Source organism: Terrapene carolina, unplaced genomic scaffold (assembly GCF_002925995.2).
Source record: "Terrapene carolina triunguis isolate 2854851 unplaced genomic scaffold, T_m_triunguis-2.0 Scaffold95, whole genome shotgun sequence".
Classification (NCBI taxonomy): Eukaryota; Metazoa; Chordata; order Testudines; family Emydidae; genus Terrapene; species Terrapene triunguis.
Genome location: NW_020664446.1, coordinates 5,205,188 through 5,229,806, shown reverse-complemented (window position 1 = coordinate 5,229,806; position 24,619 = coordinate 5,205,188). Strand labels below are relative to the sequence as shown.

The 24,619-nt window shown below is 46.5% G+C and overlaps 1 protein-coding gene across 3 annotated transcripts in view; it reads left to right on the top strand.

Moving 5' to 3' along the window:
* SH3PXD2A (SH3 and PX domains 2A) overlaps positions 1 to 24,619 on the top strand; it is a 358,093-nt gene that overhangs the window by 183,463 nt on the left and 150,011 nt on the right. Inside the window, exon 1 of one of the 3 annotated variants that reach the window (XM_026650921.2) lies at positions 1,837 to 1,895. The exons of the other annotated variants lie outside the window; for them this stretch is intronic. Coding sequence (XP_026506706.1) covers positions 1,894 to 1,895 — 2 coding nt within the window. The 5' untranslated portion in view covers positions 1,837 to 1,893. Of the gene's footprint in view, positions 1 to 1,836; positions 1,896 to 24,619 lie in introns of those variants that run through there. 3 annotated transcript variants of the gene reach the window in all.

Below are 24,619 nucleotides of genomic sequence, written 5' to 3'. Positions count from 1 at the left end.
ATCTTCCAAATAAACACACACTTCTTGAGTGCAGATGTTCACAGGAGGACCTTTACATTAACAGATATATATTACCCTATACGTTACTCGTCCCACAAAACTGTAAACGTGCAAACTACCTCACCTGAAGTTGCGGTTAGTTTACTCTCCTGGGATGAACTTCAATCAGCTGCATAGGAGAAATCGGAATTTCCCCCATGTGGCCAATCCATTTTTCCTTTATGATATGCCAGCACCCGAAACACGCTGGACATGTACCTGGAGTGCAGTGCACTTTGGGAGATTAAGATTGTTACGGAGCCTAAGCTATGTATTTCAGCTCACAAAAATAAGTATGTATGGTTTTGAGTGCAGATTCTAGCTCCTCATAGTGCTTAAGTAGTTTGTAAGGTTTATAAGAACGTAAGAAATTAACCAGGGCCATGCCGACTAAGCCCAACTTCCTGCTTTTCCACCAGAACATTCCATCTCCAGGTCATTCTCCGGAGTGAGTTCTAGGTCTCTCTTGAGCTGATTTGCATTCTGCTTCTGCTGCCTTCCCAGATAACCTTGGAATCTTCCCAGATAACTGTGGAATCTCCTTCCTTAGAGGTTTTTAAGGTCAGGCTTGACGAAGCCCTGGCTGGGATGATTTAGTTGGGGTTGGTCCTGCTTTGAGCAGGGGGTTGGACTAGATGACCTCCTGAGGTCCGTTCCAACCCTGATATTCTATGATTCTATGATAACTTATTCATGATGTCCATGACTGATGAGCTTCTTAATTGCAATTAACTTTTGTCCCTGAGCTGCAATTTTCAGATTCTCAGGTTTCTGTGGTTTGGATGTGGAGATTTGGGTTGAATCTTATAACACAACAATGGCTTGCTCCTTTAAGGGCTAGAGTCCTGGGGCAGGCTAACCTTAGTTACTAAGTAGACACACCTGAGTAGGAGTCAGGTGATTTCCCTTACAGAGCAAAGCGGGGGGAATGCTCAGGGAGGACTAAGCAGAGAGCATGGCTGTTGGGAGCAAGTAGGCTCTAGCAGGGAATCCTGAGTTTTCAGGGAAGAGGCTGCGGTCAAGGAAGGCCGGGAGACCTCCAGCAGGAAGAGTGAGAGCAGCGACTTGATGGGGGAGTTGAGAACGTTTATGTTGAGTATTTTGTTATGTTAATAAATCCAACCCCAGGGAGACTTTTTGCTAAACTTAAGAAGAGTTTGTGTGTGATGTGCTTAAGGGGCCCTGAAGAGGGGAAACAGAGGTAGAGGGCTGCAGAGACATCTTTGGGCATGAGGGGACTGTGTGGGAGGTGGCTACATGTTGACTAGCAATAGAAGGCAGAGGTGTGGTTTGGATCCCCTGACCTAATGGTCAGGTTCATCTGTAGTTAGCTGGCTGGTTTTAGATGTGGGACTCCTTACAGGTATGGAAAATACACATTGCTTTCTTCTCTTCCTCCCTACTCCCAAAACTCTGTACTCCCCATCTCTAACTTTGTCATGCCTGGTGATTTGTAAACACGAACACATCTGCTTCTGGCAGATCTTCACCTTGCTGGCCTCCCCCTTAAGATTTGGTAAGGCTTTTCTCTGGTGTGCTAGGTTTTCCACACATTCCTAATCCTTACTTCATTGCATCCATTACTCCCACAGGACCCACTTTGTCTTCAGCTGTTATCACTGGCTCTGATTCCAAGCCTTGTCTATGTAAATCTGTCCCTGATTCTGAAAAACAGAAGTGGGAGGGAGAACGAAATGTTGCATGTAGCCTTTGTTCTCTGCTGAAATGCACGGCCCACCTCCCCAAACAGCGAATAAACACAAATAGCCTTTTTGTGTATTTTAATAAGCAAAGCAGCGCAGTGCTTCTGAGCTGGTTCTGTAACAACGAGGGCAGCTTCATGCACTGAGCCTCATGTAAGTAAAGCTGTCGTCATACTTAAGTCTTCCTTTTGTGTAACTTTATGTAGTGGCTTGTCTTAAACTTGTAAAAACATTTTCAGGGTGGGTATGTGTGGGCGGTGAGGCACTCCCTCAGACCTGAACACTCAGTTACTCCATCTCTTTTGTCTCAATGAATGAGGCAAATCTCTTAAAAGCAGTCTCAGATGCCCTCCTCTTATGCATCTTTCATTTAACATCTATAGAGAAGGTTCAGCTCCAGACACTTTTAACGGAGAAGTGTGGTTAGAACAAGAGATGGGAAGCCAGGACTCCTGGGTTCCATTTTCAGCACAGCCAGTGATCTGCTTGTGTGACCCAGAGTATATCGCTCAACCCATCTGTGTCTGAGTTTTCCCCCTTTGTTAGGGGGATCATAAATACACGCTTCACAGGGATGCTGTGGGCTGTATTAATTCCCATTTGTGAAGCACTTTCCTCAGCTGTAAGGTGCTGTATAAGTGTGAACTATTTTTATTATTCCTCACAACTTTTATGAAATATAAAGGAGAAGAAAAGTGGGTGAGCAAATGCTTGAGTAATCTGGGGAATGATTGGGAATCAGTGTCTTCTGCGTGGGGAATGACCGTAACTTTTGTTTCTCACCACTCCATAGTTGTCCTGTTACCCCAAAATTGCTTTGTTTAAATAAACATTCAAGATTTAACAACTCCAGCTTCTCAGGGATGGAATAACATGATTTTGCAGCCACCCCGTCCCACCAGCACCCTGAATTCCATTTCAGTATGTGGCATTGAAGTTACCCCTTTGCTCTTATGCTGGTGAACTAGCGCTGAAAATCAGCTTGAATTTGGCAGAGTCCAGCTCCCTTTCTGCAGCAAGGTTAATCCTTCCTTTAGTGGAAATTAAGGGTGAAACCCTCTTATTTTTCTTTCTTTTTTCCCCTTTGTTTTATTGTATGTTCTGGGATGTGGGTTTGGAGTCCTGGGCGCTAAATAAATTCCTGCTTGCCAGGATCTGCTCTGTGTGCACAATTTCAACTAGCACATTTGGGGAATCAGAAAAGATGGAAAAAACGTGATATTCCAATGCAGGATTGGACTTTGGGGGTCCTTTGCAGAGAGGAAGGGAGGGGGGAGTTATTTATTTACTTTTTGCTTACATCAAAAAACCTAAGCATCTAATCCTGGTGGGTCATGTTGGTAGGTTTCCAAGGCCCATAAATCTGGTCACTGTGCTTTTCCAAATGTTTATTGTGCTGGTTAAGCTTTTACAGGCTCTTGCTGCACTTATACATATGGTCTGAATAAGTGTAATTCTGTGTTACTGCGTTTAGCCGAGATACACAAGAGCCTCCAAGGGAATCATTAGAAATAAGGCAGAAATTGTTGGTGCTTTAGGGATGAGTTTCCTGGTTGTGCTTTAAAGCTGTTGGTGGCACCGAGCATTTTGTTGTTGAAATGCCGTTTGCTCTAACATTTGATGTGGGTGGAATTAAGAATTACACGGTTCAGATTCAGTCCAGAATTCCTAGCAGTGAAGCTCTTCCCTTTCTGAAACTCCCTTATAAAGGGCCAGGTTCTGCCCTCATTTATATCCCCTTATAATGCCTTTAAGGTAAGGGCTGGTCTGCACTAGGGGGTGGGATTGATCTAAGATACGCAACTTCAGCTACGCTAAAGTTGAAGTATCTTAGTTCAATTTACCTGGCCGTCCTCACGGCGGCAAGTCGACCGCCGCAGCTCCCCCGTCGACTCCGCTTACTCCTCCTGCCGAGGTGGTGTATGGGCGTCGATTCGGGGATTGATTTATCGCGTCTAGATGAGACGCAATAGATCAATCCCCAATAGATCGATTACTACCCGCCAATCCGGCGGGTAGTGTAGACGTGGCCTAAGATTCTGATCTCATACCGGTGTGGAGCAACTCCATTGACTTAAAGGACTTACCGTGATCAGGGCTCCATTGTGCTAGGGACCACATAGACAATCAACAAAGGAGGCACTCCCTGCCCCAAAGAGCACACCACGTATGGGCCAATCTCACAATGTACAACATGCAGACTGACTGCTGCACTCATGTGGAGACCTGTTGAAGTCACTGGGATTTCATGTGGGCACAACAAGTGGATGAAAAGGACAGATGAAGATGGGGGGACAGGGGAGTCAGAGCAGATAATAAAACAAAGTTCAGTTTAAAAGCAGGAATCTCAGGTTGATGCTTGCCTAACCCAGGATGGCCAGGAGATCAGAGTCAGGCCAGCTGACATTGCAAGGGGTGCAGTCAGGGCAAAACTTAGCTCCATGTTTGTTTGCTGAAAGTTTCCATGGCTGATGAAGGGGGCAGCGGGGGTGGACTGACTGACTATCTAGACCTGCATCAGATACACTTGCTGTAGTGGATCAAATGTCAGGCTGGTGCATAGATAACTAACAAATAAAGAAATGGGGGGCGGGGGGAACTGCTTTTGCAGTTGGCAGTTGAAGCTCCTGTTGCCTTAAGTGTAAAATGCACTGTATGCTTTCCTTCCTCTCCTATTCAGTCTACATACCATCCTTCAGTAAGAGCATTGGCTGAAATTAAGGTGCGTATTATAATCGGTTATGGCAACACCACAATCTAATCTGGGAGCATTCATAACGATAACAAGCCTAGTTGCACTCATATAATTCCTTACACTGTATAGCAATTGTGTAACGTTGGGGAAGTTCTATGGCCTGTACCATACAGGAGGTCAGACTAGATCATAATGGTCCCTCCTGGACTTAGAAGCTGTGAGCACCTAAGTGATGCCATTTGGGAAACACGGATGATAGTGTAACACTGGGGGGGAGGGATAGCTCAGTGGTTTGAGCATTGGCCTGCTAAACCCAGCGTTGTGAGTTCAATCCTTGAGGGGGCCACTTAGGGATCTGGGGCAAAATCAGTACTTGGTCCTGCTAGTGAAGGCAGGGGGCTAGACTCAATGATCTTTCAAGGTCCATTCCAGTTCTTGGAGATATCTCTATTAATTAAATAAATTATTAAACTGACAGATCCCAGTCATTTGTGGGTGGGATCAAATGCAGGACCTCTGAAGCTAAATACATGAGCTAAAAGCCACATGGCTCTTAGCAAAGGCTGTAGCAGACTCATTAATCTGTAGGTGCCCCTAGAGGGGGACAGAGGACCACACCAAGCCAGCATGGGTTACAATAGCACTCACTGTAACTCATCTGGGGGTTGTAAGGTTTCATAATTCACTATCTGAATAGTGCTTTGATGTACTTGGATGAAGAGGCAAAGTATTGCTATCAAATCTCAAAATGCTTAGTGAAACCCCCCTGGGAAATAAATACCTTTCCTTCCCAGTTTAGAGGTGAGTACACAGAGCAGTAGAGTGAGCCCTGGTGATTTGTGCATGTAGACAAAAAATGGTTAAATTTTTTTAATTAAGAAAAATTTCACGCAGTTTTGTTCAACGGTTATTGAAAAGGAACAATTTTTGGTTTTCAGGAAAAATTATCTAACATTTGTTTTTGAAAATTTAGTTTTTTCATTTTTCATCCCGGATCGATCCCGGAAGTGCTCGCCGTTGACGCCGGTACTCCAGCTCGGCGAGAGGAGTACGCGGCATCGATGGGGGAGCCTTCCTGCTGCGTGTGGACCCGCGGTAAGTTCGGACTAAGGTACTTCGAATTCAGCTACGTTATTAACGTAGCTGAATTTGCGTACCTTAGTCCGAAGTGGGGGGTTAGTGTGGACCAGACCTTAGTTTGGATTAATTTATTTGCAGAATCCCGTTGAGTGCTATGAAACTCCCTTAGAAGGGGTGTGTGGGAGCCGTAGAGGACCTACGACTCCCAGCAGTATAGCCCCTACAGGCTGTGAAGCCAGAATGGAGGCACAAGGCTGCAATAAGATGGATGCCCTGGCTTCATTTAATTCCCCTGAAATTCTGGAGATCCTTGTAGCCAAACACCGTGCTCATTTGCAGAGGGCAAATCCGGCTCCGGATTGGAAGAATGCTGAGGGAACGCGGTAAGGGGAACTCACTGAGTTTCCTGGCCTTTGCATTGGGTTTTCCAAAAGGAGCACAGTCTCAGCCAGGACAGTTTGGCCTTTTTGAGGTGATACAGTGGGTCAGTTTCAGAGCTTGGTGTAGAACCTTGGAATCTCTAGTCCCCATTTCCTGCTCTAACCACTATGCTTCCCAGACTAGACTGGTGGATCTAGCACATTGGCACAGGCTTAGCTTATATACACTTGGGTAGGTCCCCTTAAAAGGTGCCATTGGTCTAAACAAGACTGTGGGTTCCTGATCTCTCAAATGGGGGATTTCATTAAAACTGGTAGAATCTTTCAAACCAGTGCCCACTGGATTTAGTGGGGGGTGGGCGGGTTTTCAGTGCCCACGGTATACCTCTAAAACATAAATACACAGGGTCTCTTACATGCCAACAGTTAGTGCTAAGAGTCCTTTCACTTCTGACTCCTCTATTTGACCTGAGCTTATTGCTGTCCATTAGATAGATCAACGTGAGCTAGATGTGCACCACCAGGTGCGTTATTCTGGTTCTGATTGGCTAGCGCAGACGAGGCATTGGCAGACTCAGTTCTGCATTGCTGGTTGGAGTTAAGTAGGAATCTGAGGTCCACCCCTGGGCAAAGCCAGCAGAAACACTGTGCACTCCTTAAGTTCTCAAAGAGGGACATCAGGAGGATATAACTGGGACTTCTGAGGTGGATAGGCCTTGTGCTTCCTCTGCACAGTGGTGAATTTCACCCACAATTGGTATCAACAGAGCCTGGACCTCAGAGTAGATCTTACAACAAATTGCTTTGACTCTCCCTTCTTGCTGCGAGGTGCTCAGGGTGATGAAGTCAACCATCTCAGGGGAGTTGTATAAGTTCTGGGACAGACTCATCCTGGAGGTAGCTCTGTTGATGTCAGGGGAGTGACCCCAGGGATAAATTCCTCCCTACGTCTTTGGACTCCCTGGAGCAGTAGGTAGGGCTGGCTTATTATTCGGCTTAGCTCAGTGTTGCTCTGTGCATCCTGTTTTCCACTGACACACTTTTTTTGGTAGTTGCTTTGACCTGCAGGAAGAGTTTGAACCTGCCTGTGCAGAGCTCCTCGCTAAACAGAAACATTACAAAGTGCTGACTGTGCAGCTCAGAAAGCTTCCCCCTCCCCATCCCTCGCTCAACCCGGCGATGTTTCAGTCCACTGTTTCCATTCAAAGCGATGCTGCGGCCTCCACCTAGCCCCCTGCCTGTGTGCAGCTGCAGGTCTCCAGCCGTCCAAAAGTTATAGGACCCCTTACACTTCTTCATATGGAGGGGATAAAAATAGTGCATTAACGGCCCTAGGTTGGTGGAGCAGAGAAACAGGGGTCAGCTAACTCTGCAGGATAGGACCCCCTCTGTAATCTCAGGACCCTGTGAGGAGGACTGGGCTGGAGGGAGAGGAATAGCAGTGGGGCTGAAGGGTGGGTGTGTTGTGGATTTCTTTCTCCTACAGATAGGTGGGATCTGACAAACATAGGAGCAACCGGGACACATGAAATGGCACCTGGCCTTTTGAGTGAAATATTTAATAGGCAGACAGTGAAAATCTCCAACTTCTGACCTCCAGTCTCTGCATGTGATAGGCACATGTGTGATCCCTCTGTGTGTCTTGTATAATCTGCTGTTGCATTAAAGTGCAGATGTGCAATCTCAGCTTTAGACATGCAGGTAGCGGAGGCTGGGAGGTTGACACCTGTTACAGTTTAAGAAGAGCTTTGGAGAGGGAGTGGGGATCAAAACAGGATGGATTATCCCATTGCTTTTAAGCAGATTTTAAGGCGACCCATTTAGTCAGCTGAACTTTTCCCAAGCCTGGAAAGTCAAACATTTAGGAACATGAGAAACATCTAATGATCCTGACTAGATAGGGTAGGGTTAGAGTCCAGAGTGACCTAGACAAATTGGAGGATTGGGCCAAAAGAAATCTGAGGAGGTTCAACAAGGACAAGTACGGAGTCCTGCACTTAGGAAGGAAGAATCCCATGCACTCCTACAGGCTGGGGACCAACTGGCTAAGCGGCAGTTCTGCAGAAAAGAATGTGGGGATTACAGTGGACAAGAAACTGGATACAAGTCAGCAGTGTGCCCTTGTTGCCAAGAAGGCCACTGGATTATTGGGCTGTATTAGTAGGAGCACTGCCAGCAGATCGAGGGAAATGATTATTCCCCGCTATTCGGCACTGGTGAGGCCACACCTGGAGTATTGCATCCAGTTTTGGTCCCCCCACTACAGAAGGGATGTGGACAAATTGGAGAGAGTCCAGCGGAAGGCAATGAAAATGATTAGGGGGCTGGGACACATGACTTACGAGGAGAGGCTGAGGGAACTGGGGTTATTTAGTCTGCAGAAGAGAGGAGTGAGGTGGGATTTGATAGCAGCCTTCAACTACCTGAAGGGGGGTTCCAAAGAGGATGGAGGTCAGTTTTTCTCAGTGGTGGCAGATGACAGAACAAGAAGCAATGGTCTCAAGTTGCAGTGGGGGAGATCTAGGTTGGATATTAGGAAACACTATTTCACTAGGAGGGTGGTGAAGCACTGGAATGGGTTCCCTAGGGAGGTGGTGGAATCTCCATCCTTAGAGGTTTTTAAGGCCCATCTTGACAAAGCCCTGGCTGAGATGATTTAGTTGGGGTTGGTCCTGCTTTGAGCAGGGGGTTGGACTAGATGACCTCCTGAGGTCCCTTCCAACCCTGATCTTCTATGATATACAGTGTTTTTCTGCATAACATGTGTTGCTAGTTGTGCAGAATATTTAGCAACCCCAATACAGAGTGGGTGGGGGGGAAGGATGGTAAAGTGAGACTGCCTTCTGTCAGTGAAAACCACCTGATTTCCTTTCCCTGCACCCCGGCACGAAACAGCATCTATTGTTTCTGGAATGGGATGTTGGAACGGGAAACCATTTCACCCAGCAGCTGTGTGCAGTTGGAAGGCAGGGGCTCTTTGCATGCTCCTGCAAGGAACAAACGGGAAAGGGACTGTAAAGGATCTGAATCTGAATGGGAGACGCGGATCATTTCCCTGGGGCTGTGGATCCTCGCAGCCAAGTTGGGTCCAGTGGCTCCTGCACATGACTATTTAAACCTCTTCCAAGTGAATTTTGGCCAGGGGTTCCCGCTGCAGCTATCTCCCAGCTATTCAGAAGAAGAAGAGCGGAAACCCATTCCCTGCTTACTCCTTTCCTTTACAAACCCCAGGGCTGCAAACTTTAGTCCCCCACAGACACACCTGAAATGGGAGCGAGGGGTGGGGAGAAAGTGACAAGAACCTGTTTCCTCCTCTGAAGCCAAATACAGGGCTGATTCTGATCAAAAGCAAACAAGTGCAGCACTTAAAGGAGCAGCATGGGAGGACTCCATCCGCCCTGCTTCCAGCCGTCCTCTGCCTAGCCCCGGGTACAGCTTGTGTTCTGCACTGGAGCTCCAGTGACACACCAGTGGGCGGTTTGCAGCCTGACTTGACCACTTGCCAGCTTTGCCTGCAGATGCCGGAGCGTCCCTGAACACAGAGATCCCGTGGGTTGGCAGCCCTGAGGAAAATGCCTTAAAAGTCACATGAGAGAGCGAGGCAGCCTAGCGCCAGGCTGGGTGGGAGCAGTGGCTCTTGCACAGTGACTCCTACTGTGGCAAGCGTCATGCTGGGATGGCCCAGGAATGCCGAATGCCTCGCCTGGGCACACCTGGGCTTGTGCTCTGTTCTTTCTAAAAGAACAACCGAGGCTTGGGTTTGGGCATCAGCCGCCTCACCCGGGAGGTTCCAGCAGAGCAAATGCAGGGAGAGCTCCCGGACCACATAGGAATAGAAAACAAAAGCACATTCATTGAAACAACGATGTCCAGAAACCTAAGCCTCAGCTACAAACCCGGCTCGCTGACAGCCCCTCAGGCAGCTGCGGAGCTAGGGCCCAATAGACTTTGGTACAAGAACCCAGAAAGGAGGAGTCTTTCCCCCCAGAGATGCCCAGCCACCAGCTCTCAGACACATTCAGACCTAGAGCCTTGGATACAGAGAGCACCCACTCATCCCAGCAATCGCGAAGGAAACGGACTGTCTCGCTAGTAGCTACAATGCAAGCCACACCAACTTGGACCATCAAAGCCAGTGCAGGCTATGGGGCCCTGTGCTCCTCATGCGTAACAAAGAAATGGACCTTTGCATGCGGTCTCAGCTGTAGCTGCCGTCCGAGCAGGCAGCCCTGCACAGACTGCATGGCAGTAGTCTGGTCTGGAGGTGGCAGAGGCCTAGGTCATTCTGGTGAGGTCTAGGGAAATGATAGGGTCATCCACCGAGGACTCAGAGCAGTTGGGAATCCATAAGTGCCCCAAAAGTGTGAGTCTCACTGAGAAAAGTTGGGTAAAAGCCCTTCAGTTAGGGGTCAATATTTGCTACTACTAACCATTTACATGAAACTACAATAACCCCCTCATATGGGTGATCAACAGGGGTTGAAGGTGGGACCTTCCACACTGCAGCACAAACCTCTACTACTTGAACTAAAGGAGTACCTCCGTTAACTAGTAGCGACAGTAGGCTCTTGTCTTCTTAGGCGGACTAGCCACTAGAGGGGATACCACACGCTTTCCCACTGTGTCACACAAGCTTTCAAGATGTCCCCATTTTCATTGTCTTTCCACTCCCCAGTGCTGAGAAATGTTAACATCCTGACCTAAATATTTTAGCCCATCTGCGTTGTCTTTTGCTGAGCACTTTTCTGGGGGAGCAGCCTTTTGACTCATAACATCCAGTTCTTCCCTTGCTGGGACTAGCACAAAGGGCTGCATTTTCAAAGTGTTAGGCAGGGTTTAAGCTGCATGAGTCCCTCCCTGCACAGAGGGCTAGAAGAAAACCTTTGCAGGCCTGTGGGCTGAAATGGGATTTAAGCCATTCATGAATTTTACCTACTGACTTGAATAGGAGTTACCTGGCTCAGCCTGTCCACAGCACATTCCAAACTTAGCAGAGGACTTTGGAAAACTTTGTGGAAGTGAGGAAGATTTCATGTAAAATTTCTCAGGCAATCTATCCCCGTTTCATAAACTCTGTGGGGCAGGGATTGCCATTTTGGTCTGTGTGTACAGCATCTAAGCACAATGGGGTCCTGATCCAGGACTGGGGTTCCTATAGGCCATCACAGCACAAATAAATAATCACCACCAGATCTTTGATATTCTGATTTTTGCCAAAACAATCAAATAAACAAAACCCATGAAAACCTGTAGAATTCCACAGATAATCTGCAACGTGAGCCATTTATAGAAATGTCAAACAAAATGCAAAAGCTTTATTTTCAACATCGTACTTTACCTTTGTAGCAAGCTTGGTGGCGAATGTTAATCTATTCCCATTTTTTTACATGTGGCATTGACAGCCTGTTAGATTGTATCTTGATCTATACTTTTGTATCCCCTTTGTTGTCATTTGGAAGCTCATGTGACAGAGGCTATTATTGGGGGATCTATAGTCGTCTAGCACCACCTTGTGGTAAGAGGTTGTGTTACATCACTTTCCAGGTTAAGAAATGCAAAAAGGCTGATCTGGGAAAAATGCCTTGACTTGTGTCAATATTAATCATAGAAACGTCAGGCTGGAAGGGACCTCGAGAAGTCATCAAGTCCAGCCCCTTGTGCTGTGGCAGGAGCAAGTAAACCTAGACCATCCCTGATGTTTGTCCAACTTGTTTTTAAAAGCTTCCAATGATGGGGACTCCACGACCTGCCTTGGAAGCCTTTTCCAGAGCTTAACTACCCTTATAATTAGAAAGTTTCTCCTAATATGTAACCTAAATCTCCTTTGATGCAGATTAAGCCCGTTACTTCTTGTCTTATCTTCAGTGGACATGGAGAACAATTGATCACTGTCCTTTTTATAACAGCCCTTAACATATTGGAAGACTGTTATCAGGTCCCCCCTCAGTCTTCTTTTCTCAAGACTAACCATGCCCAGTTTTTTATCTTTCCTCATAGGTCAGGTTTTCCAAACCTGTTATCGTTTTTGTTGCTCTCCTCTGTATTCTCTGTCATTTGTCCACATCTTTCCTAAACTGTGGTGCCCAGAATTGGACACAGTACGCCACCTGGGGCCTCACCAATGCCAAGTAGAGTGGGACAGTTACTTCCTGTGTCTTACATTCAACACTTTTTATAGTACACCCCAGAATCATAGTAACCTTTTTTGCAGCTGCATCACATTGACAGATCATGTTCAGTTTATGGTCCTCTATAGCCCCCATATCCTTTTCAGCAGTACTACCACATAGACAGTTATTCCCTATTTTGTAGCTGTGCGTTTGATTTTTCTTTCCTAATTTAAGTACTTTGCACTTGTCTATATTGAATTTCATCTTGTTGAATTTAGACCACTTCTCCAATTTGTCACGGTCATTTTGAATTTTAAACCTGTTCTCCGAAGTGCTTGCAACCCCTCCCAGCTTGGTGTCATCTGCAAATTTTATAAACACTCTGTGCTCCATTATCCAAGTAATTAATGAAAATATGGAATAGTACTGAACCCAGGACTGACTCCAGCGGGATCCCACTAGATACACCCTCCCAATTCGACAGTAAATCATACTCTTTGAATATGGTCTTTCAACCAGTCGTGCATCCATCTTATAGTAAGTTCATCTAGACCATATTTCTCTAGTTTTCTTATGAAAGTATCAAATGGAACTGTGTCAAAAGCCTTACTAAAATCAAGGTATATCACGTCTACTGCTTCCCCCCATCCACTAGGTCAGTAATCCTATCAAAGAAGGAAATTAAGTTGGTTTGGCATGGTTTGTTCTTGACAAATCTTGCTGACTGGGGCAGAGCAGGAGACATGAGGTGTGTGTGTGTGTGTGTGTCATATAGCTCTCTGGGGTGGTAAGATTGGGTTGTTAAAGGACTGGCTGAAATGGACCCATTCAATGAAGGATCTGGAAAGACAGTGGGAGCCCCAACACCTGACACCAATCCTCGGGAAACTCCGGCAGGTGGAGCATGTGAACTCAGCAGAGGGGGGGGGATAAAAGTTGGCTTTTGAAGAGACTGAGCCCCTCTTCTCTGGGACTGATAGAGAGGGACAAAAATGGATTCCATCACAGGTGGGCTGGCTGATTGCACTGGCATGGGCGGTTTTTAGCCCTTTTGCAGCCACTGGGTAGCCATACGAAGTACAGAGGGAAACTGAGGCACACATGGGCCTGATAAAAATATTATTGAAAATTCCCACTTCATCAACATGAATATTTTCAACTCTGCTTTCTTCCAACATCCCCCACATCTCACTCTCTTGCCCTTCTCATCAGTGGCAGCTGACCTTTTCTCTAGGCACCCAGTTCACAGAGTCAGGGAACTCCTCTAGGCAAGAGCGGTAGAGCTGTGACGTTTTGCTATAAACAGATGTCAAAGAGCTTTGCCTCCTAGCCTCTTATTAGGTAATAGTCCCTTTTTTCCTATTTCTGTTATGACATCCTTTTTTTTAAATTATTTTTATTTAATACCAATTGCATCAAAAATGTGACCAACAGAAGGTGGGGGAAGGAAGTGGACATACCGTCTTGTAGATTAATTTTATACTATAAATAACAGTACTTGGATCTGTAATTAAAAATGCATAGGTGTATGGATTGGTTAGAACACTCTGTTTTTCTTTTCCATAATCAATACTGGACTAAAAAGGTCTCCCCAACATTGAAGAGCTGTATTGATCACAAACCTCTCCTCCATCCCCCTTCACTAGCCTGGATTCTTGTAAATGGATTAGTGGAAGTTATTATCTGGCCTTTGTAGCCTGTTTTCTCAGCCACTTTTCCCCCAGGACAGAGCTTCAGGATTTCCGGGTGTGGAGAGGTGTTTGCTTGCTTGAATTTTAGCTGTGAAACCAAGAGTCTGACAGCTCTTGTTGGAACCAAATTTCATGCTTGATCCTGTTAAGTGCTGGTAGTTCTCAGCTCTTTGTCTGGATCTTTGCTTTTGCCCACACAGCTCTGAAAACCACCACCTGCCTCTTTGCTTTGTCCGAGCAGAGGATGCCAGTTGTGCTGAAATATGTCCAGAAGCTGCAGTGAATCAAAGATGTAGCAAAATATTCAGAGAGCGTACTGGGGAGCACCAGGTCCACTTTCCTTTGACATAATATTCATACGTTTTAATTATTTTTTCCAAATACAACTACAATACCAAAATACCAGATTCATCATAATACACAAAGTAAAGAAACAGTGTTAAGGTAAAGGGAGGGCAGGGGAATTGACATATCTTATCTTCAGAGTCTACGTTAATCATAGACCTCTAAAAAGTCAGCCCAAATGGCTTTTAATATTTTGGGCATTCATTTTCTGCAGAATGCCAGTCGTTCATTAGCTGCAAGGACTCAGCCATATCACCCAGCCAGACATCAATGTTTGGTGGGGATCGACTTTTCCATTTTTGCAGGATTAATTTTTTAATGACCAAAACTGCATATTGGAACCACACTGCCTTGTTAGTAGCTAATCTCGAGGTATCAGGAATATATTCAAGAATGAATTTTAAGGGGGAAGGCTCCAACTTAGCATCCAGTATCTAATTGGTCATTTGACCCTCCTCATACCAGAAATTCCTGGTACCAGGGCACTCCCAAATCATGCCTGAAAGGAGGAGAAGGTATATCCATTCTTGTTCAGTCTGAAACCAAGGTGGTTTTGTATCTAAGCCTGTGTGTCTGTCACGGAGGTTACGGAAGTCATGGATTCTATGACTTTCTGTGACCTCCATGACTTCTGCATTGGCCAGTGCTGGCTCAGGGGCTGCCAGGGCCAGCAGCAGCAGTTTGTGTGTGTGGGAGGGGACTCAGGGCTGGGGCAGGAGGTTGGGAAGTGTGGCGGCGCTTACCGGGGGTTGAGGGGGGTACCTTCCACTGGCATGTCCCTGCAGCTCCTAGATGGAGTGGCCAGGGAGGCTCCACACGCTGCCCGCAGACGCTGCCCCCGCAGCTCCCATTGGCTGTGGTTCCCGGCCAATGGGAGCTGCAGAGCCCGTGCTTGTGGTGGGAGCAGTGTGCTGTGCCCCCCTGGCCACCCCTCCCCCTAGGAACTAGAGGGACATGCCAGTCGGAGCCGGGTAGGGAGCCTGCCAGCCCCCCCAACCTACCCACCCAGCACCAGTGGGGGTCCCGGGCTGCGCGCCGCTTCCCACCCCCCCTCAGCACCAGTGGGGGTCCAGTACTGGGCCACAGACCACTGCCCGCCCTCCCCCCCCCAGCACCAGTGGGGGGCCCATGCCACGCATCCTCGCCCGCCCACTCCAAGCACCAGCCGGGGTCCCGGGACACCACCTCCCAGCACCCATGGGCCGTGATTTTTTGTTTACTGCCTGTGACCTGTCCATGACTTTGACTAAAAATACCTGTGACTAAAAAATAACCTTAATAATAGCCACAATGATGCCTGGCTTAACCAAAAAGAGAGATGATAATTTTCCAGGTTAGGAAAACAAAATCCTCCCAGAGCTAGGGGGAGCTGTAATTTGTTCAGAGCCAAGCTAGGTTTCTTGCCAGTGACCCAACGGAACATTCTGAAAATATTATTGAATTTCTTAAAATAAATTTGAGAAATAGAAATAGGGAGACCCCTCAGGACATACAAAATCCTGGGACGGACATTCACTTTCAGTATGTTAATTTTACCCAGACTGAGGGTTAGTGAACTCCACCTCCCCAGATGGTTTGCCAATTTGGCAATAATTGATTCTATATTTATCTTAGGGATGTCCTGAATATTTTGGGGAATCAGTGTTCCTAAATATTTAATATAAGAGGATTGCCCTTGAAAGTCCCAATTGGAGAAAAGACCCTTTGTGGGCCTGTTTGTTAATGCCAGATATTTCTGATTTACCCCAATTCATTTTATATCCCGAGAGGAGTCCAAACTTATTAATAATGGAAAGAAGGTTAGGCATGGTAACCTCGGGCTTAGTTGCAAATCCAAGAGCATCATCCTCCCAGAGCATAATTTTGTGCTCTGTTTAGCCCACTCTGATACCACAAACATGTTAACTTGCTCTGAGGACAATGGCTAAAGGTTCTAGAGATAAACCAAACAGAAGAGGAAATGGAGAGCACAGGTCCACTTTCCTTTGCACTATAGGTCAAGACTTTTGACTAGCTCTTTAGAAATGAAAGCCATGCTTCTCTGCTCCCCTTCGTCACCAGGGGCTGGATTTTTAACCACCAAGTGCTCAAAAGCCTGCACAGCATGAAGGCATTTCTGATCAAAATCATCCTGTACGTTTGCTCGGAAAGAACAAACATCTGCATACTGATTTTCAAGTGACGCCTGTGTAGATCTGATTGCAGGATCGGGGTCTAAATGAGCGAACTAAGGAGAAGACTGAAAGCCACCTAGTGGGAGGCATGTTTATCTACCCTAATTTTTTGGGGCTGTTTTTGATTACCTCTGATTGCTTGATATGATCCGTTCTGGTGGTATCCTGCCTGTGGCTCTCTGATCTGTGGTCCTGGGGGGCTGCTGTGTTAAGAAGAAAATGTGTATATGATTCTGAGTTGAAAATGTGTTCCCTGGGCCACATCTTGCAGTTTTTTAAACTGCAGTGTTTTGAATCAGTCTATTTGCTGTAGGGGGCGCTGCCTCGCACCTCTTCCCCGGCAGTACCCAGAGCAGCTTCGGTATGAGCCAGCAGCACTCTGAGAGGCTGCTCTTCCTTCCTTGATGCAGCTCTACAACAGCGCCCCTGCTGGTTGCCTGCTGCATTGCAGAGGAGGGAGGAGAGTAACTTTGCTCATTGATTGCTTCTCAGCCAGGCTGTGGAAGCCTCAGGGAGAGCAGGTTAGTTGTTCCTAGACCTCCTGTGCCGGAGCTTATGGAGCACCTACCTCCACCCCCCTCCACAGCCACCCAAAGCAGCCTAGGAAAGGGGAAAACTGAGAAGAAGCTGAGAACCAATCACCAGTCATGGCTCCCTGATTCTCTGACCCAACCTAGGTTACAGCAACCTGGGGACTGCTCTAATTTATGCCAGCGGCTATAATCCCCAAAAGATCAAATATTGCTTGGGGAGAGCTGGGAATTTTGATCCAGTTACTTGAATTACTTCAATGTGGCCTGATCCTGCGAGGTGCTGGGAACCCACCACTTCCACTTCAGTCAGCGACACAGGCCCTTCGTTTCTTCATTGTCAGCTTTGAAGGACATGTGCCTAGCTTGATTGCTTCTGGCTTTATTGAAGTGAAGTTTTCTGCCAAGGCTGGGAATCTGATTGACTTTTGTGCCTGTGGTATTTGCAGAGCACTTAAGTCCTTTCCCATCTAGATACTGAACCTCTGCCCAAGGTGCTGGTCTCTTCGGATTTGTTTTTATTTTTGTCCCTTTCAGCACTTCTGATATGTCCTATAAAATTCAGAAAATCATGGCCAAGGACAACAAGTGCATTGCTAGGGGTGGCAGCTTTGAATAAACCTTATGCATGCATTGTGAATCGTGTATGTGTGTTTTAGACGGTATATCTGAGGCTGAGTTTTTCACAAAAGTAAGACCATCACTGAGTTTACCACTGTCTCAATTTCCTTTGCTTCTCTGGGCCAAACTCTATTGTCAATTACACCCGCACTACAATCCCAAATGAAATTTGGCCTGGTACTGTATGAGCTATAGAATTGTCCATAGCTTTTAATCTCTCTGACTCTGTCTAGTAGCCAGTGCTTTCCGAAAAGTTTAGTTAGTCTCTTTTTCTACATCAGAATTCACTTCCTTTTTCTGCAGCATCTGTCTGACCTACTTAATTTAAAGCAAAAGAGGAGAACTTGAATTGGCATAGATCAGTTTTCATGATCTGTGTATGGGTGCTGTAGTATGAGTGCTAATAATTATATATACACTTTTAAAATGTCATCATTTTCATATCCCTTTTTAATATAGAATAAGGAAATGAAAGTATGAATAAGACATCAAAAGGCTTGTTCTACATAGAGATCAATGGAGAACCAAAAAGCTGAATTGATTGATAGCTTTACAAGATATGGGAGCTCTTTTTGCCCCAGTTCTCTCTAAAGTGGCATAGACAAAAATAGGAATCTTGAATTGGTCCTTTGATGATTGTCATTACTGAAGATTTAATTGAGGGAAAGCAGGCTATTTAACAGAACTTTCTGCTGACCTGGGCTGCACATTAGTTGTGAGATTGGTAGGGTCATTGCTCAAGCATCCATGTACCTAATTGGTTAGAAGAATTGCTAAAAAGTTAGAAGGGGCCAAATTGGATAGGTACCAGAGCCTAGCAGGTTGAGCTATGGGCCAGGAAGGCTCTGAGTTCTAATCCTGACTCTGCTGCAGATATTGAATTACTCTGTGTTTCAGTGTCTCCCTTTGTAAAATATGGACAGGGGCGTTGGGCGGCTTATAGTACTGCCAGCCCCTAGCATTCAAAAATCATGAGATTGCCTTAAAAATAATGAGATTTTAAAATGATAATAAACATTACTTCCTTCTGATTTTTGAGCCTTTCGGGGTCACATGTAGGGAGAAGGGCACGGGCGGTCAGGCCTAATGGTTAGTCAGAAGCCTGGAACCAGAGCTAGGATCAGAGTCAGGTGCCAAGCTGAAGGTTAGGATCAGAGCCAGGTTTAAGGTGTAGGATCAGGGACCTGGAGTGAGGCAGGAACAAGGAACAGATGGGGATAAGGAGGGCAGGAACAGGCAGGTCCATAATAGCAGCCAGCCAAAGATTCCTCTAGTTGCTCGGACAACTTCCCAGGCCTCTTTCTGGGTTAAATAAAGCTTCCCAGCCAATCTGGAGCTTTGTGGGAGGGGCCCTTTGCAGGCTAGAGCTTTGCTGGCCCCGTTCTCCAGTCATTTAGGCTAGCTGCTGGATAGTGGCTGTCATCTGAGCCCTGCCCGGGGACCTGCAGGCCTGGGTCCCTCACATCACATTTCCATGATTTACTCTGCAACCGTGAGGGCTAGACATGTACTTTCCGCAAATGAGAACTGAGAATGGCACGTCATCTCACAATCTAGGAGCTGGGACTTTAAGAACAACACCAAGTATCCTGAGATTCACAGTAAAATCACAGCACCTAACACAGTGGGCTCCTGATCCAGGACTGGGATTCCCAGGCACTGCCACCGTACAAGTAAAGACTAATGATAATGCTAAAAACTGGACCTCCGTTAAAAAGCGGGACGCAGAGCCATTGTGCCCCAGAGCTCCTGTTCTGAGCGGCTTGTATAAAACACCGATATCTCGGTATGCAGAAATTCTGCCCACCAGAGGGCGTGCGAGCTTTTGGACTCAATTTTATGGTGACACGTTAAATTCAGAGCCCTGCACACTGGCCTCTTTTCTGTCTTTCTCTCAACAGACCGCTAAGTGGGAACAGAGCAAAGCGATAGCGGATTGTTTATTGTGGAAACATGCCACTTTTAGTAGATTTACATGCAGCTTGCTGGAGCGCCTGATTGCTCTGTATTTTTGTTTTCAGCCAGTTACTCATCCTGATACATTGTTGGTATATGTCTGGCTGCGGCTGTAAAAGATTCGAGCAGGGAGGTGAGGTGGGCCAAAGCAGGAGAGACAGAAACCAGCTGTCAGGCAGCATTTCTTCCATTGCTTTGAGGCATACCAGCAGGCTGTGTCAGTCCAATGGTGCCTGTTGCCTAGTGGCTGAGTTTGCAGTAAGACTAGTTCGTAGCTCCCTCAAGGCTGGATCGTTTAGCTAAGACATGGCTGGTTGTGTTGAAAATTGGTGAGTGTCAGCCATGCATTTAGGGTGAAGGGAAATAACATTGATCACCTCTGTTCTCCACCCTGACAAATCAACAGCCTCTTCTGAGATCTATAGATGCCAAAATCCCAGATCTAAACACCTTCCAAACTTTCAGAGGATTAGAGTCTGAAACTAGATCAGGATCTGAATTTCTTGAATGGGACCCTGTCTGTTTAATGGTCTGGACTAAAACCCCAGAATGGAATCCACTGGAACTTGGGGCTGGGGAGTAAAGAATCCAAATGCATATGTGGTTCTGGACTTCACAGTTAGCGCTCTGTGGAATGGATCAAATCAGCTCCCCTGATCTGAACACAGCTGAATTCTGGGCAGGTTAGAGATCTGGAGCCATATTTTGTCTCTTGTGCCTATCTCTATTTTTGGCAAGTATAAAACATCAGAACCAGTAATTCGCTGCCTGCTAAATAATCTACTTTATTATCTAGGCTCTGGTCTGGGCTTATGGGTTTTTAAGGTTACTGTGCTCCTTGCAATTACATCAGAGTTACAGATGAGGAATGAGTTCTGGCTGCAACACATGGTTCTAATTTGTAGTGTAGATAGGAGTGTAATCATGTTCCATAAGGGGGCTAAAGCCTTTGAGCTTATCTTCTATATTTTTATAAGGGTTTCCCCGCCTATCTCTGCTCCTATGCCCTGCCTGAGCTAAAACAAGTGCTTCCGATGACAGGTACGTAACATGTATCCATCATGGCTTGCTTTCTGTGTCCTGCACCTTTAAATGGAAACAGTTCACCTCTGCTGCAGAGGCAGCTGCTATTTTTTGTTCAGCTGCAGCCCATTACAGGGAAGATGATTGCGCGCACACACACACACTCCGCTCTCTCCCGGGGACCTTATTTTTGTTCTTTCTTGCTTTTATTTGTTTATTGTATTCCTGATACAAAATGGGTTATCCAGGCTGGAAGTACATGGTTGCTCTTGCTATAGGGAAAAACATAATGGTGAGCAGTTCTTGGAACTGTTTGAACAGTAAAGAGGAGCATTTTGTAATGCCACTAAGAGAGAGACAATAGGATAGATTAGATAGACAGACAGGCATGAGATTAGATTAGATGACATTGGCAGACAGACGTGAGCATAAACTAAGCATATGGGTCTGGAAAGTAGATTATTTTTCTCAAAACTCAAGAAGAATAAAAATAGTGGAGTCAAATTCATCCCTGGTGTAATTCTGTTGAAGTCAACGGTTTGCAGCAGGAATGATTTAACACTATTAATTTTAATGGCCAGCCCTGTTACCTCTGTTACGCAGTATTATTGGCAGTATCCATGCAGTGGTATTTGAATTAGGGCTAGACCAGCGCTGCAGTGGCTGACATCCCCGGGGTTTTGCTTTGGGCCCATCTCTGCTCGGAATATGAGGATTTGACTTCTCATTTGAGAAGGGGGGAACGGTGCTCAGAAGAAGGATCAGTTTGCTATTGTGACTGGCGAGGTGACAGTCAGTATTTCGTAGGGGCTCTTAACCTGCGTACAATTGGTCTGGAAGGCCATGTCCTGCCTCAGCAATGGCGGATGGACTAGAACAGGGGTTCTCAAGCTTTTTCTTTCAGAGGCTCCCCCCACATACTATAAAAACTCCACGGCCCACCTGTGCCACAATAACTGGTTTTCTGCATATAAAAGCCAGGGCCGGCATTAGGGGGTAGCAAGCAGGGCAACTGCCTGGCACCCCATGCCAGGGAGGCCCCCCATGGAGTTATATTGCTCAGGCTTTGGCTTCAGCCCTGGGTGGCGGGGCTTGGGGCCCCAGACTTCAGCCCCACGGTGGGGCTTAAGCTTTCTGCCTGGGCCCCTGGGAGTCTAACACTGGACCGGCTTGGTGGCCCCCCCGAAACCTGTTCGAGACCCCCAGGGGGCCCCGGGTTGAGAATCACTGGACTAGATGACCTCTTGAGGCCCCTTCCAGTCCTACGTTTCTACAGTTCTATGTCTGTGCTGAGAAACTGGCTGCCTTGGACGACATGGCCACCATCCCTGCTCCACCTCTCATACCAGGGTTGAGAACTGTTGCCTTGCTAGTATAGACAATATACCAGCCGCCACTGGAATCAGCGAATAGTCACCCTTGTGTTGTTGATGATCCGCTGATCTGAGAGACTGCATGTTGCAGACAGTGAGAGACCACATGATGTTCGGTGGTGGTATGTTAAATGGAAAAGAAACTGATGCCGGATCTCCCTGAACTGGATTAGTTATGCAAGACAAAGGGGGTCAGGAGTCAGTGGCTGGCTACTGTTAGGGACAAGGATAAGCATGTTAATCATCTATTGATTTTTTTTTTTAAATGGCCACTGCAGGCGTCAGCCACACACTGTTAAAAAGGGTGTTTAGCACAGCCACCCCCGCAGACAGCAACAGGACAACATCGTCCAAAACTGGGAGGGGAGTCGGGTGTTTCTCACCAGTTGTCAAGCACAGCTGGAAATAGAAGTGCAGACACAGCTGAAGTCCCTGAAAGAGAATAAATATAGAAGCCAGGTCTCCTTGTCACTTCACAGAGTGTAGTGCACTGGAAGGAGCTGCTGCTTCCTCGGGGAAGTCTTTGCAATAATTCCATTTAGGACCCCCCCCCCCCCTGCACCTCTGTGTTATAGTTTCAGTATGTTCCTCCCCACGTACTTTACTGTGAGGGATATTTGCATGAAAACAAGATTATTGTTTGAGGGTGGGAGCAGAGGTCCCATTGAAAATGACTCTCAGTGGGACTCGTGGGTCCCTCAGGCACTTTGGGACTTTCAAAAATCTCACGTGGAGTCCCCGTCCTCTGATTTTGCAATCCGTGATGTCCTTAACTGGGGATGGGGAATGAGCTGCAAGGAGCAGATCAGTTCTAGAGCGACAAAGAGCCTGTTTTTCATGCAGGTGCCCTTCTTAATAAAGAGCCGGGGGGAAGAACAGTATGGAAATGCAGGCTATAGAAGCAGCAACTCTGTTTCTAACTAGGCTGTTTTCCTCGAGGCATCAGCTGCTCTTTAACTTCTTGCAGAAGGAAGGGAAAGACAAATATCCCTATGAAGATAGGATCCACGTGGCTTTGGTCAGAAGTTACAGACGCAGAGCTGGACTGTGGGGAAGTATGTACGGTACGCCAGCACAACAGATGCTAAATAAACCGGATGGCTTGGCTTCTCCAGCTGTCTCCATTGAATCTCGTTAGTTTAGAGTCTTGTTCTAATCACAAGTTCCACTGCAGGCAAACCTGGCTACCGCTGAATCACCCCGCTGGAAACGCAGAACAAAAACGTTCCAAACTCTCTGACATCCTCATGGCCTCTGCCATATCTTAGTGCTCTTGCCTGGACCTGAACTCTGGAGGAGCGGAGGTGGAGCATTGTCAGTGGAGGAGGTTTCCTGGTTGAGAAACTCTCACCCGGATATTCCCTCAGGACCCTATTTCACTGACCTTTAGCAGGTTGGTGAGAAGCATAGCTTTTGGTCAAGTACCGTTTAAAATCTGGGCTGTCACTAAGAAAGCTTTTCCTTCCGGTGAGTTGGGATGGAAGGAACATGGGGGTGGGCTGACCGTGAGTGTTTGTGCTGTCCTCATTTGCGAGCAGTTTGATTTAAATGTATGTCGTGTGCTCAGCTGCCACACTGCTGGGCTCACATAACATCATTTAAACAGTAGTACTAATGAAACAAGCTGCCTTTGATGTAGCTTTGCTGTTGCCTCTAAATGTATCAGTTAGAGAGCTAAATCCTCCAGAACAGTAGCTGCACCCTCAGTTCTATGGTGTAAATGCCTTTCTGAGTACAGAGCCAGCCCCCCACTGTACACATAAATATCCTATGCATAGGGCCATATTTGGGCTGGGGGGGGGGGCGTGATTCACTTCCCAATTGCCAAGAACATTCAGGGTTGCAATACAGAGCTGCAACGTGGTCACCACTCCACCATTCCATAGGATGAAATGACCGTCTCTGCAGGAATCCATGCAGTCACAGATCCAATTCTGGGTGCTGTTAATGTGCCTGCTGGTTTCTGAGCCATCAGGGTTCATGTTTTCAGGCTTTTCTCCACAATCATGCGGGCTAGAAACTTATATTTCTTTTGAAATAGAAGCAGAGAGTTTCATGGAATCACGTGACTCCACAAGCTGAGGCTTTTTGAAAAAACACCTTGCAATAAAACCATGAGAAGAGGCAAAGCTGCATGTGACCTATGCATGTGTCCTATCAGAACTACCCAACAGAGCTCCAGTTTTGAATATCAATTACTCACAGCTAGATGCTTGTGGACAGTCCACAGGCCAAATTATTTGGCAAAGAATTTCAAATAATGAGACTATTCAAGACATTTCCAAACTGTTCGCTGGACAGAAAAGAGGCTAAATTTGTCAATAAAATAATGTGTGACTAATTCTACACTCAGCTCTAGTATCTAATGTTAACTGACTAGATCAGGAGCGAGTGAGTGTGAGACATACTTGAGAACACTAGAGAGAGTATCAGGAAGGAGTCCGGGAAGAAGAGAAAAAAGCAACCAGATGATGGAGTGTTGACATTGTTAGTTTGCTTAAATGCAGAATCCAATGTAATGCAAGTGCCTGCTTGCATACTTCAGCTGAAATATAACAGAAAGCAAGAGATGAGCTCACTCCGCTCCTCTTTAATGAGACAATCTCCCCAACAGTTGGTTAAATATCAGTTTACTTAGCCATCCTCATTCTTTACCAGCTGTTTAGAAAATCCTGATCTGGGCTGAACGCTGCGTCTCTCCTGGACTTGTTTCCTGATAAAGCACCTAGCTGAGTGTTTTTTAATGGACTCTGATGGGAGCTAGAACAGAACATCCATATTTCAGAGGCAGCCTTATTACCAGAAAGGCTTAAAGTGTGTCTGCAGAAAACCCACAGCATGAGGCTGGCATTTGGGAGGCTAGATCTGACTTATGGCTGGTGAGGATCAAAGCCCAGAA